This window comes from Bufo bufo, chromosome 2 (assembly GCF_905171765.1).
Source record: "Bufo bufo chromosome 2, aBufBuf1.1, whole genome shotgun sequence".
In the NCBI taxonomy this organism is placed as follows: domain Eukaryota; kingdom Metazoa; phylum Chordata; class Amphibia; order Anura; family Bufonidae; genus Bufo; species Bufo bufo.
The window spans coordinates 79,484,485-79,499,730 of record NC_053390.1 but is presented as its reverse complement, the minus strand read 5'-3'; the positions used below and the strand labels follow the sequence as shown (position 1 = coordinate 79,499,730).

Here is a 15,246-nt window from a genome sequence, read left to right as displayed (position 1 = left end):
AGAAGGCGGGCCGGGCTGCGCAAACAAGTGGATGAGGTGAGTTTAATTATTTTGTTTTATTTTTTTAACCCCTCCATCTCTAAGTTACTTAGCATTCTGTATTAAGAATGCTATTATTTTCCCTTATAACCATGTTATAAGGGAAAATAATAAAGATCGGGTCCCCATTCCGATCGTCTCCTAGCAACCGTGCGTGAAAATCGCACCGCATCCGCACTTGCTTGCAGATGCTTGCGATTTTCACGCAGCCCATTCACTTCTATGGGGCCTGCGTTGCGTGAAAAACACACAATATAGAGCTTGCTGCGATTTTCACGCAACGCACAAGTGATGCGCGAAAATCACCGCTCATGTGCACAGTCCCATAGAAATAAATGGGTCCGGATTCAGTGCGGGTGCAATGCGTTCACATCACGCATTGCACCCGCGCAGAAAACTCGCCTGTTTTAAAGGGGCCTAAGTCTAAGGGTGGTATTTAATGGTCCCCTGGTCTTCACCCTCTCACCCCCATACAAGGATCAGCTGCAGGGAAACAATGACCCAGCCGGGTAAAAGGGAAAGGCAAAATTGTAGTCAGTAGAGAAGCCAAGGTCAGGCTAGGCAGAGTACGTTACATCCAGTTAAGGGTCATGCACGCGACCGTATGTATTTTGCAGTCCGCAAAAAACAGAACCGCAAAAAATACAGATGGCGTCTGTGTGCATTCCGCATTTTGCAGAACGCAACAGCTGGCTTCTAATAGAACATTACTATCCTTGTCTGTAATGCTGACAATAATAGGACATGTTCTATTCTTTTGCAGAACGGACATACGGAAAAGGAATGCACACAGAGTAACTTCTGTTTTTTTCCGGTCCCATTGAAATGAATGGTTCCGCATACGGTCCTCAAAAAAAAAAAAAAGGTACTGACGCAGAAAGAAAATATGTTTGTGTTCATGAGCCCTAACAAAGGTTGGGGCAGGCAGCAGCGGGTCACTAGGATAAATAGGTCGAGGTCAGGACAGGTGGAACTGGTTCAATAGTTAAATGAGCAGAAATCAGGTATGGAAGATCAAACATTAGCAAACACCTTTGCAGGGATTAGCAAGCAAAGTAACCTTTGTGCTCCAGCACTCTCCCCCACAGGGAATGGTGCCATATATACCCTAGGAAGGATAGTCAGAGGCTTGGGCAGATTAGCATGTGCACACTGGCCCTTTAAGAGCCAGAGTTAGTGCGCATGCATCCTACAGGCTGAGAGAGGTACTGCAGGCAGGAAAAGGAAAGTAACAGCCATGTGTGGAGTGGACAGTCAGAACACTACTCCAGCGACCATGCCTGTCTGGAAGGAGCATGAGATGCTGGCGGGCATGGTCCACCGGTCTTAAACTCTGCTACATCCTTAAGTTATTGCAACATTGCAAAATCTTGAACTCATTACAAAAAAGTTTACATTTAATTAGTACAAATGTGTCATTCCTTATGTTTTCTCTTGGCTTAACATACTCCTCCAAGATGTGAGGTGCGAGATGATATCATTTTGTGATACTTCGTCACAAGATGCCTATCCTATGTACATATCTGGCCACACAGGGATGGCGATATGATTTGCAGTCTGTTATAGGTTTTACTAGCATGTTGCAAAATTGTTTTGTGAGAAATCTGAATTATTATCCAAATTAAAGCAAAGGTAAGAGTGAACACTAGTGTTGATCGAGCACCAAAGTGCTCGGGTGCTCGAGTAGAACACCTTGGTATGCTCGAGTCGGGTGCTCTACTGAGCACAATGGAAGTCAATGGGAGAACCCGAGCATTAAACCAGGCACCCCCTGCTCTGAAGAAGGGAGGGTGTCTGGTTCACATGAAAAGGTCAGAAATTGATGGAAACATCACTGAAATGGTTCGGGAACAGCATGGGGAGGATGTCTGGATGCATCTTGAACTCCCAGGTCGCTGCTGGGAACGATGTTGTCCGAGTAGTATGCCACTTTTACAGACTGACAATAATACTCACAAAACCGAAGATAAAATCGATTTTAGAGGAAAAATTGTTAGAAAACATTCTTTCCTGTATATTTACTTGTATATAAAGTGTAAGTGATGCCAAAACTTACAAGTAAGAGGCACTCCGATACAACCTGTATATCACATAAAGGAGGGCCTCATTCACATTGTGCTGCATCAATTATGATTGATGGCCTGCTGATGACCCTCTAAAGCATTAGGGGTGAGAGCCTGCTGCTGAGCTGACCATCTAAAACATTAGGGGTGAGGGCCTGCTGCTGAGCTGATCATTATTTAGTGGACCTACCTGCTCAGACCTAGGTTTTTTAGCATTTATATATTTATAGATTTTTTGGGGATTTGTGCTCTCTTTTGCTACCTGCTGTTCGTTTTGTATTTTTGCTAATTTTAACTCCTATTTACAGATTTGATTAAGCCCTTTGTAATCTTCAAACGCTACAGCTGACCCCTCAGATATGTATTTTTTAAATGCTCTCTTTTTGTCTTTTATTGCCCTTTTTACAGTAGCTGTAAGCCATAGGAGGGGGGTTAATTTTAGCCGTTTATACTTGTTACCTAAAGGGATACATTTTTTAGTGCAATTAATGTGGATTTGAAGCTCTCCCATTTATCCTCAGTATTAATATGTGACAGTAGCTGCTCCCAGTCTATGTCCTAAAATGCTGCCCTTAACCCAGGGAAATTAGCCTTTTTGAAATTCAGTGGCTTTGCTATGCCTGACAGAGTTTGCTTTTTGTAGTTGAGGGGGAATATAATTACACTGTGGTCACTATTACCTAGTGTTTCTCGAACAGTAACATTACCAACAAGCTCTGCATTATTAGAAATTACCAGATCCAACAGAGCATTGCCCCTAGTTGGAGCTTCTACAGACTGGCCCATAAAGTGGTCCTGCAGCAAGTTGAGGAATTTTCTCCCCTTTGCGGTTGAGGCAGAACCATGACCCCAGTCAATTTCTGAGAAGTTAAAACCTCCCATTATGACCACTGTACCAGCCTGTGCTGCCAACTACATCAATGTGTTCTTCTAGTTCCATAGTCTCCACATCCTGAGGGTCTGCGGCTGAGCTGACTCTCTGAAACATTTGGGACAAATGTGTGCTGCTGATCTGACCATGGAAATTATGGTTGAGGACCTGCTGCTGAGCTGACCCTCTAAAACATTCGGAGCGAGGGCAGCCTAATAATCATGTTGATATGATGGAGGAGGAGGACGAGAAAAGGAAGATTGAACCATATACCCTTTTTGTGGTGGAAGGGGTGCATGGGAATACAGTGTATTCAATACACCATAACAAGCACATTTAAAGTGCCTTTATGTTCAGCCGCTTTCCTCTGGTGGAGTAGAGAAGTCAGGGGCAATCCAGGCCTTTTTTATTTTGATGAGTCAACCGGTCAGCATTTTCAGTTGAGAGGCGGATGCGCTTATCAGTTATTATGCACCCAGGAGCACTAAATACCCACTCTGACCAAACGCTGGCGGCAGGGCAGGCCAGAACCTCCAAGGTGTAGAGCGCCAGTTCGTGCCACGTGTTCAGCTTGGACACCCAATAGTTGTAAGGCACAGAGGGATCATTGAGGACGCTGACACGGTCTGCTACGTACTCCTTCACCATCTTCCAAATTTTTCTCTCCTTTTGACACTAGGCCACACATCAGAGTGAGGGTGCTGGCGGGGTGTCATGAAACTGTCCCAGGCCTTGGAGAGTGTTGCCTTACTTCTGTTGGAACTGCTGTGTGTTCCCCTCGTCTCCCCTCCTCGTTTACGCAAGGAAATACGTACTCTGCCACCAGCGTAGTCAGCTGGAAATATGACCTCAGTGGTGGCCCTTGAGCTTGGATCTAAAGCAAAGGCGCTGTAGAGCCGCCGTCATAGCTTCCTTTGACTGTATTGCTCCCACTGGACCCCCGGCTCTGCTGACATGTCTGACACCTCCTCATTGCAGACCACATGAGGAATCAGCAAAAACTAAATTAAGCTGATCACAGGATACAATAAGTGAGAAAGCATGAGTGCGGATGCACACAGGTGACGTGCGCACCTCCCTCCCTCCCGGCCGTTGAGCGTTGAGGGCCAGCCCCCACCTCGGTGGATCCGATGCAGCCGTATCTGCGACTCACCGATCCCGTCTCTGCCGCTCCTGGCTTCACCGCACAATGTCTTCAGAGCCCTGGGTTCCTGTCATCTGCCGCTTACGGTCTCCCTTGTCTCGGTGAGTGAGGGCGAATTGCCTGGCTGATCCCTGGATCCGGAATTGCAAGTGAGCTGCCACAGCTGAATTATGGCGCCGGGAACTGGACCGCTACAACTCTGAGAGAGAGTATATTAATACATCGGGATATTGACATCAAAATAGTAAAAACGGTAGTAGATAAAGAAGGTCGCTATATTCTTATGGATTGTCTATTAGAAGATAAAGCATGGATAATAGCAAATGTTTATATACCGCCTCCCTTTAAAATAGATACGCTACTAAAAATTCATGACTTCGTGCTTAATGCAGGGGATAAATCACTGTTGGTATTAGTGGATTTTAACAACATAAGGGACGGGAAAATAGATAGATGTAGAATGGGGAATACTCAAGGAAAATGCACGGGTTCTAAATTAAAAAGCACTACACAAGAACTGGGTTGGATTGATATTTGGAGGGAAATGCACCCAAAATCAAGGAAATACTCGTGTTTTTCTAAAACGCACAAAAGTCTATCACGGATTGATTTAGCTTTCACCAATAACAGAGGTTCACTAGATATTGAACGAGTAAACTACGGACAACGAGGGCTCAGCGGGAACGAATACGGTTTGGGAGGCCGCAAAGACCTTCATTAGAGGGATTATTATAAAATATACGGAAATACATAAAAAAAAATTAAGGGGGAAAATATTAGAATTAGAACATGAAGCGGAAAGATATGAAAAAAAATATATTGAGAATCCAATAGAGCAAAACTACAAAGAATGGTTAGATAAAGCCACCAAAATGGAAGACGGACTGGTTTTGATGGCGGAACAACAAAAAGAGAACTTTGTGAGAAACAACTCTTTATGCGCATATACCTGGTAAAAAGCTATCCGCGTTGGTGGCAGCCCAGATAAATAAAAACAGGTACATACATTGCTTGGTAGATAAATCCAGACATAATATTGTTGAACAAGCGGCTAAAATAGATTTGCTCAAAGAATATTTCAGGAATATATATTGCAGTAAAATAAAGAAGGATACAGTGCAAATACAACAATTCCTGGAGAAAATCACCATTACCACATTAACTATAGATCAAAGGGATAAGTTGGAAACTCCCCTAGACCCCGTAGAGGTGGACAACACATTACTAAAGATAACTAAGAATAAAACTCCAGGTACAGACGATATTCAGTTTGAAGTCTATTCCCAATACAGAGAAATATTGATCCCGAAATTGCTTAAAATGTGGGAGGTCTCGAGCGAATAAGGGAAATTGCCCGACTCCTTGAGGGAAGCCCTAATTACTCTTATATTGAACCCTGGGAAAGACCCAACCTCTCCAGATTCTTATCGCCCCATCTCACTGATCAACACGGATAATAAGATACTGGCGGCTAGGCTCAGGGAGGTGTTGCCGGTGCTTGTACATGTGGATCAGACGGGATTCATGTCGGGCAAAACAACAACTGAAAATATTATTAGATATTTTGTAAACACCCAAGTGGAACCCACAAACAGTGGTGAGCGTATGGTTTTGACCATAGATGCCTCAAAAGCCTTTGACACCATAGAATGGCCATTCCTAATGGCAACATTAAAGAAAATGGGAGTCGGTGATATATTTGTCTCCTGGGTTAAATTATTATACACAGAAATATCTTAAAGAGTGATAGTAAATGGAGAGCACTCTGATAATATACCCATTGGCAGGGGTGTTAGGCAGGGTTGCCCCCTTTCCCCTCTGCTGTTTGCCATAGCTATGGAACCCCTAGCAGACATGATTAGGCAAGATAGGGAGATTGTGGGATTCAGGTATGGATCCCATGAAGAAAAAATTGCCTTATATGCAGATGATATTATGCTGTTTGTGGGTTCACATGGTTCTCTCCCTAGGATTTTCCAGATATTTGATGACTATAGCAAATATGCTGGACTAGAAATAAACTGGGCTAAATCGGCCTGTATTCCAATTGATCCTCTAAACAACTTAATACCGGGCCAACTGGAAATTAAGAAAATAGATGAAGCAGTAAAATATTTAGGCATTTAGATTACTCCTAACCCTAATGACTACCTGCACCTAAATGTGCTTCCCAAAATACAGGAAATAAGGAAAAAAGTAGAAATATGGAAAAAAAAACTACATGTATCAATGTCAGGTCGCATCTCACTGGTGAAAATGTGTATTTTACCCTCCTTGAACTATATTATGTGTAATGCGCCTGTAATAATCCCTAAGAGAATCCTCAAGAGGATAGTTTCCCTATTGACGGATTTGATATGGCAGGGTAAAAAAAAACTAGAAAAAGAGCGCGAATTTTGTATATTCGAGAGGGCGGACTATCGGCCCCAGATTTGGAGCTCTATTTTTTCGCTGGCCATATTAGAAACATGATAAATTGGAGCAACTCACAAAGATATAAAGCTATGGTAGAAGGGATTAACAAAAACTAAATAATTGTAGTATTTTCCAATTGGTGGAAGCTGATGTAGTGTACGGGGGCTGTAATGCCCGTCACTACAGAAGGGTCACTTGTGTGCTGTCGTTTCCCCTTATTTATGGGGAGGTTGGTATAAGTCATCTTCATAAAATATAATGTAATGTAATGCTATGTACTTCCCTGTTACTGTAAAATGTGCATGTACAGGCCTGCTAAGGGTGTCATTCCAGCTCTTAGTCACTAGAGGGAGCTAGGGAGCCCTAGTTTATATAAGGCCCAGTCAGGGAAAGGAAGGAGGGTTGAAGTGGGAGTTGAAGTTGGAGATTAGACCATGTCTGAGTTAAGTCCAGGCCTGGAGCCTGCAGACCAGGAGAGGATATTGCAGTCCCTGTAACTGGGTTCCAGATCCAAGGAGAAGGTTCCCCTCCTGAGTTCATATATGCTGAAGCAGGAACACCACAGTTAACCAGTCTGAGGAAACTGAGAGAGACAGAGGCAAGTCCAGAAAAGCAAGAGGTACTAAAGGCAACAGAGGAGGTACTTGATAATTATAGAACCAAGGATATACGCCAGAGCTAGGGCATTGGGCCTTGGAGAAGAGTTTCTATGTTCCAGGATCAGTCAGGAATAGAGTGCAAGCCGCCTGTACTGCAAGTCCTGTGTTTAACACTCTGAAGTCACCTTGCTATATATTGCCTGCATCAAATGTACTGAAACCAACTGTCTTCAAAGGAACTGCGCTTCCATCTATGTCCATGTATGATGACTACTAAAGTTTGAGTTCTGTTTTAACATCACGTGGTTCCTCAGTTATTCCTGCTACCAGCAAACGGCGTGCCACCGTTTAATTGGCACTGGCGTCACGAACATTACCTATCATCACCTGCCCTTGCAGAGAGTCAGCTGTCTCAGGTTAGTGGCCATGATTGCACTACAACACCCAGGAACATTTTTAAACCTAACTTGAGTACGCTGCACTGACATCCTGTCACAACAGCAAACCAATAAAATACCACTATTTGTGTTACTGACCAAAATTTGGAAGGAGGTAAGAGGTATGTGGTCTCATACTGGAGTGCACACGGACACTCTATTGTGGGATAACATCTATCTCAGAGAGCTAAAGTCAACTCAACAAGAAATCTGGTGGAAAAATGGAATTTGTAGATTGGGACCGGTATGGAAGGAGGGAGATATAATCGCATACTCAGACCTAATAAACATCTGTGGAATTGGAAATAGAGATTTGACCTTCTTTTATCTACAACTGAAACAAGCTCTGCGGACGTCGTTAGGAAAGGGAACATACATATCTCCCTTTCCACAACCTATAGCTAATATATCTAATCTAACTGTGGGTAAGAAGCTGATAACAAGGATATATCAGGGTTTATTATATCAGAGGACAGGGAAAAAAAGCAGTCAATTGTCTCAGGGACAAATGGCAAAAGTCCTTTTCTCAACAGATAGAGTTTTGGGAGAAGGTGATACAAGCAAAAAATGGGGTTTCACATAACTTCTCCCATAGGGTTACCCAATTCAACATACTATATCGATTATATTACTCCCCTAAAGATCTGATGAAATTCTATAAATCCAAAGATTTTGGCTGTAAAAAATGTGGACAGATAGGTGTGGATGATGTCCATATACTTTGGACATGTAGAGAGATCCAAGACTTCTGGTGGAAGGTAAACGAAAGAATAGAGGTATATCATGGGTTTAGAGTCCCGGTAGAGTTTGAAATATGTATTTTTGGGGTGATGGATGTGATAGACAACTTAAACCACCGAGAAATAGCAATTGAACTCCTATTTCAGGCCAGGAAATGCATCATTGGACATTGGGGTAGTAGTGTGTCACCCACGGTCAAGGAATGGGAGAACCTTGCTAGAATCTCGATTGCCATAGAGAGATTCCATCTGGTATCGATAAAGAAAAAATTTAGATTTACTAAATTGTGGCAGAAATGGCTGAATTGAATAGGAACTGGGAGAGGTCTAGGGTGGGATGGGGATTGGGTGGGGGAACCGGCAGAGGTGGTGAGATAGGGAGGAATTTTTTTTGTTTGTTTGTTTTTTTGTTTGTTTTTTTCCCTTCCGCCCCCGTGAGGGGAGCAACAGGCATTGGGGTAAATTGGGTGGGTAAATTATTAACTGTATTCATATTGTTTTACAATCAATACTGCTGATGTTTGTAATGAATGGTTTAAAATAATAATAAAGATTTATAAACAAAAAAATAAAAAAATTAAGCTGATCTATATCCTAACAAAGTGTGATTTGTGTCCGAAAACACACAATAGGTTACCTCTTTGGCGCACAGGAACGATCACAGTTTCAGGTTTTTGGGTAAAGATACTATTTATTGTTCAGTTGACAACGCGTTTCGGAGTTTATAACTCCTTTTTCAAGTCTTGGGGGCGCCAACAGCAAGGGGCAACAGGCAGAAGGTGGCCGGGTGTCTGGGAAATCCTTCCTGATGTGTGCTGCTGCTGTATCTGGCGTCGCCAGATACAGCAGCAGCACACATCAGGAAGGATTTCCCAGACACCCGGCCACCTTCTGCCTGTTGCCCCTTGCTGTTGGCGCCCCCAAGACTTGAAAAAGGAGTTATAAACTCCGAAACGCGTTGTCAACTGAACAATAAATAGTATCTTTACCCAAAAACCTGAAACTGTGGTCGTTCCTGTGCGCCAAAGAGGTACCCTATTGTGTGTTTTCGGACACAAATCACTCTTCTCAACCCTAACAATCCCTAGGAGTTTTTGGCAACTCCATCCAAAGGGACTGAACGGGTACCGGCAGCACGGACCTCCCTCACCCTCACCCTCCCAACCTATTGTGTGTCTAAACCTGTTGTGCGCTTACATCTGCACAACACCCAAAGGTGAGCACATTTTATTCATCACGTCATCTGCGTATCATCGCTTATCACCCTATGAGCGCCTCTCCCTTTTCTCTTTTGCCATAATTGCTATATCCTAACAAAAGGAGCTATGATTGCTTATGGAGATACAGCCATGATTGCTTATGGAGATACAAAACCAAAAATGTACCATAATTCTGCAGCTATTTTTCCCATCTTTTATATTATCTCTTGTTTTTTTTTTAGCTACTAGCGAGCAGCAAGCAGTGTCCTTTGAAATGGAGATGTCCCAGACCGGATTCAGCGCTCATTATTCCAAGGTACAAATCGCCCCAATGATTCCGGTTTAGTTGGTGTCAATGTTGGATGTCCCAATTACGTATGGCGCCTTCCTGCGCAAACCTACCTACCAACAATACACACAGTTGGCAAGGCATGCTTCTGCAGACATAAATGGGGTCAGTTATCAAACTGGTGTCTCTCTGGGCACTGTACTATGGATCCACAGCATGTTCACACTGCTAAACGTCATGTATCCTCTTATCTTCAAACTACTGTTTACAGCCCAGAGGTTCAAAGCAAATTCAGCACTGCTACATCTGTGCAAACTACAATATACATGAAAAACCTACACAAGAAAACCAGCCCACAAAGTACCCATTTAAATACAGTAAAGTCTTTATTGGAATATGTAATTAATTAAAAATGAATAAAATCACATAATATAAGGAGAGGTAGCAGAAATGACGCCATCCATGACCCACACAGAATACATGGGATTATGCAGTAAAGCAGTTAATAACAAAAACACTGTCTCTAAGAAAATAGCTTCCATAGCAAATACTGTAACTACACACAGGCTCGGACTGGCCCACAGGGGTACAGCTGAATCCCCCAGTGGGCCCCTGAGCGAGGTGGGCCCCTAGTCTCCCACCCCCTGCACAAGTAGCACATAACACAGTAGACTTACTGCACTACGTACATATATACAATGTACAGCACCTCAACCAGCCGATGGTCATATAAAAAACTTGATAGATTATTAAAGAAACTCCCCAGTTTATTATTATAGACACGATCAGAGCTGAGATGACTTCTAGGTATAGAGAAAAGATAGCTAGTGTCCTCTTCTCCCCAGGACCTACCTTCTCAAAGTATTCAATCCTCTGGTAGCATCTTGCTGCTGTGTGAGCAGGTAATATTTGAATGTATACTTACGGTGTGCCCCCAAAATAAATTCTACTGGTGGGCCCTAGGCACCCCAGTCCGACACTGACGACACATAGGTCATAACTTGCGTCCAGTATTGAATAACCAAAAAATAATACTAATAAAGGTATTCATAACTCACCCGTGAGAATACGTGTTGTCAGGGATGGCGGTACCCCATCCCTGACCATGTATTGATGGATGGCGTCGTTTTTGCTACCTCTCCTTTTATTATGTGATTTTATTCTTTTTTAATTAAATACATATTCCAATAAAGACTTTACTCTATTTAATGGGTACTCTTGTGTAGGTTGTTCATGTTTTTTTGTGCTTGGTGTGCTTGATTTCTTTTGTTTAAACTACAATATACAGTAGATGGCTTGTTGGCTAACATAAAGTTGATTATATGGAGGTTGCATGGCAGTTTTTTTTGTTTTTTTGACCATTTGTGTTTTTACCTGAATTTTTTTCTAGTGTTTTATGCAGACAGTGTGTCTTACCATTAGTGTTTTCTTCAGGATGTTTTCCTCTATAGAGAAAGTGTTGGCAAAAAGTCAGAAAAATCACCAAGAGCTTCAGCATGCTATGTTTTTGAAAAGACGAAAGACAAAAAATGCCACATAATGACCAAAAAACACCAAGGTCAAAAAAATCACATGTGTGTCCTGCATTTCATATTTCCCATAGACCTTCAGCTAACATTCGGAGCTGGCTTTTTCACAGCAAACAAAAAAAAAAAACGCAAACGTGCATTAAAACACCACTAAAAACTATGTGTGAAAGCCCCTCAAGCACACTGGCACAAATGTCATTTATCACTCAAAAAGCTATGTTACTGCTTGGTAAAGCTGGGCTATGTACAGCTGTGCTGTTAGGCCAGGCTCACATATGAAGGGCTAAGGGCATTAATAGATACTTTACTGTATGTATCACGCCTACAAAAACATGACAACTAAATTGCTATTCAAATCTATATACAGGTATTTTTTGGCTTCTGTTTCCTGTGGTACTGGGCATGGTTGCATTTTGTCTTCTTATGCTTTTTTATTTTATTTATTTTTTAAACTTTAAAGGGCATCTGTCAGCAGATTTGTACCTATGAAACTGGCTGACCTGTTACATGTGCGCTTGGCGGCTGAAAGCGTTGCAGAGATTTTTTATATATATATATATATATATGCAAATGAGCCTGTAGGAGCAACAGGGGCATTACTTTTTACACATAGAAGCTCTGCTCTCTCTGCAACTGCCACAGCCCCTGCACTTTGAGTGACAGGGCAAGGTGTGATGATGTGTTTTCATTACCTGGCCCTGTCAATCAAAGTGCAGAGGGCACAGCAGTTGCAGAGAGAGCAGAGCTGTAATGGCAACGCCTCCGTTGCTTCTAGAGCATCATTTGCATATAAAAAAAACATCATTTTTCTCAGCAATACAGGCACATATGAACATGGGACCAACACAGATGCCTTCCGCTGCCAAGCGCACATGGAACAGGTCAGCCAGTGTCATAGGGACAAATCTGCGGACAGATGTGCTTTATAAACAATAACAAAACTCCAGGTATAGAGCTTTGCTACTAATGGAAAAAAAAAAGAACAGTGACCTCTCCTGACACGAAATGACAATTCTCTTACAACTGTGCATTGTACCATTCCTCTTTTATTCCTCCTGGAAAAGTAACTGGGTGTTACCATTCTCTTTGTCAAATACGGCCCAACCAGTGCTGACAGTTTGGCATACTGTACACTCTACTGACACGGGGAATGGTAACACCCAGTTGTAAATTTACTCATACATTCCCAGGAGGAAAAACACAGTAACGGCATGAAGCGTTCTAAGAAATGATGCTCCAGAATTGTTATTCCATGGGGAATGCAAGTATTTAGTAATGCAGATATGTCAGGAACGGTGATAGCTCCTCTTTACACAGCTGTACTACAACTCTATACAAAGTATGGAGCTTTCGTACAACGCACATTTTGTGGTTGCTCCAGATATTTTGGGGGCGTTTCTGGATGGTTGAGGCTTAAATGTCCCAAATTTTGTATGTTAAATGTTGGCAATTACATTGCGTTCATGAAGTAGACATTGACGATATGGCAGGTGCGCCTTCTCTACAGCGACTAACACATTTATTAAATGCGCCTGTTCTTTTCTTCTTGGTGCAGGACTGGGTGATGCTGGGTGCAGTTGGAGCCTATGACTGGAATGGAACAGTCGTCATGATTAAGTCTGATGCTATAGTCACTCCTGGAAATAATTCATTTAAGACAAAGACACAAGAAAGGAACGAGCCTCTGGCGGCTTATCTAGGTCGGTAAAATCCTGATGTCATTACTTGTTTGCAAGAGAAAATGGTAATTGGAACATTCACTTGTACAACTAAACACCCCCACAACACACACAGGGGAGCATCTATAATTTGTGGTTGATCGCATGTATAATGTAAAAAATGAAAACCAGACATCATATAGTACATGATAATTTCTTTCTAACAAAGCAAGAACCAGCCCTGTACCTCACATGGATCCAGAGTAGTGTTGAGCGAACCCGAACTGTAAAGTTCTGGTCCGTACCGAACTTTGCGTGTTTGGGTACTCGGACCCAACCCCGAACTTTTCAGGAAACACCTGCACCATCAACTTCAGCATAGCCAGGGGGAAACGACAGCAGGCTGTTTTGAAACTCATCTGTTTGGGGGGAAAAACCCACGCGCGCAGGAGCTGTGGACTGGCATGGAACAACAGACCGATGAGTGGTTGGTGCCGCTAAGCCTCAAGCCTAGCCTGGTGGTGTGCGATAACGGGTGAAATCTCATAGCAGCTCTGGGCCTAGATGGTTTGACCCACATCCCTTGCCTGGCGCATGTGCTGAATTTGGTGGTGCAGAGGTTCTTGAAAAATTACCCCGATATGTCAGAGCTGCTGCAGAAAGTGCGGGCCGTCTCTGCGCGCTTTTGCCGTTCTCACCCTGCTGCTGCTTGCCTGTCTGCGCTGCAGCGTAACTTCGGCCTTTCCGCTCACCGCCACATATGCGACATACCCACAAGGTGGAACTTCATCTTGCACATGCTGGAGAGACTGTGCGAGCAGCAGCAGGCCATAGTGGAGTTTCAGCTGCAGCACACACGGGTGATTCGCTCTGCTGAACAGCACCACTTCACCACCAACAAGTGGGTCTCCTTGCGGGACGTGAGTGCCGTGTTGCGCTGTTTCGAGTACTCCACCAACATGGCCAGTGCATTACTATCCCACTTCTATGTCTCCTTGAAAAAGAGCTTCGGGCGATGATGGAAGAGGATGTGACACAGGAGGAAGAGGAGGAGGAAGAGGGGTCATTTCCACGGTTATCAGGCCAGTCATTCACAAGTGGTTTGGAGGGTGGGGGCCAAGTACACAACTGTCCAGCCAGGAAACAGTTCTGGAGGATGAGGAGGATGATGAGGAGGAGGAACCATGTTCATAGCAGGATGGCACCCAAAGCAGTTCATGGGCATCACTGGAGCATGGCTGGGTGGATACAGAGGACACAGACGATACACCTCCCACAGAGGACAGCTTTTCGTTGCCTCTGGGCAGCCTGGCACACATGAGCGACTACATGCTGCAGTGTCTCCGCAACGACCGCCGAGTTGCCCACATTCTAACCAGTGCTGATTACTGGGTGGCCACCCTGCTGGATCCCCGCTACAAGGACAATATGCCGTCCTTAATTCTGTCATTGGAGCGTGATCGGAAGATGCGTGAGTACAAGCGCACGATGGTAGACGAGCTGCTAATTCCCACCTGACAGTGGGGGCTCAGTGGAAGCACAAGGCGAAGGCAGAGGAGGAGGAAGAAGTCGTCAACGCAGCTGGGGCACCGGAAGCACCTCAGAAGGGAGGGTTAGCATGGCCGAAATGTGGAAAAGCTTTGACAGCACGCCACAACAACCAGCACCACCAGCTGATATGGAACGTCTTAGCAAGAGGCAGCATTTCAGTAACATGGTGGAAAAGTACGTGTGCACACGCCTATACGTACTGACTGATGGGTCTGCCCCATTCAACTTCTGGGTCTCCAAATTGGGGACATGGTCTGAGCTTGCTCTTTACGCCTTGGAGGTGCTGGCCTGCCCTGCGTCCAGTGTATTGTCCAAACGTGTGTTTAGCACGGCAGGGGGGGTGATCACAGACAAGCGTAGGCGCCTGTCCACAGCCAATGTGGACAAGCTCATGTTCATTCAAATGAACCAGGCATGGATCCACACGACTTGTCCGTACCTTGTGCTGAATAGACAAGTATACAGAGCGCACCCAGCCATTGTTAGACTCAAGCGCACTTTCTCTTTGCATTCTCTTTTCTAGTTCCCAGTGTTTTGGGGTCTTCCCAAATGTATAAAAATTAAATAAATAAAGGGGAAAAAACAAACAAAAAAAAAAACAGTGTTGGCTACCTCCTCCTCCTCTACCGCCGCTTCCCCCTACACCGCCTCCTCAACCTCCTACTCCACTTTGACCTCTGCCTCCTAGTTCAAGATTATTATTTTTTATGTT

General features: G+C 43.8%; 1 protein-coding gene across 1 annotated transcript in view; it reads left to right on the top strand.

Moving 5' to 3' along the window:
• ITGA1 (integrin subunit alpha 1) overlaps positions 1 to 15,246 on the top strand; it is a 233,803-nt gene that overhangs the window by 133,800 nt on the left and 84,757 nt on the right. Inside the window, exons 10-11 of the mRNA XM_040421264.1 lie at positions 9,750 to 9,823; positions 12,881 to 13,025. Of these exons, the coding sequence (XP_040277198.1) occupies positions 9,750 to 9,823; positions 12,881 to 13,025 (219 nt within the window). The remainder of the gene's footprint in view (positions 1 to 9,749; positions 9,824 to 12,880; positions 13,026 to 15,246) is intronic.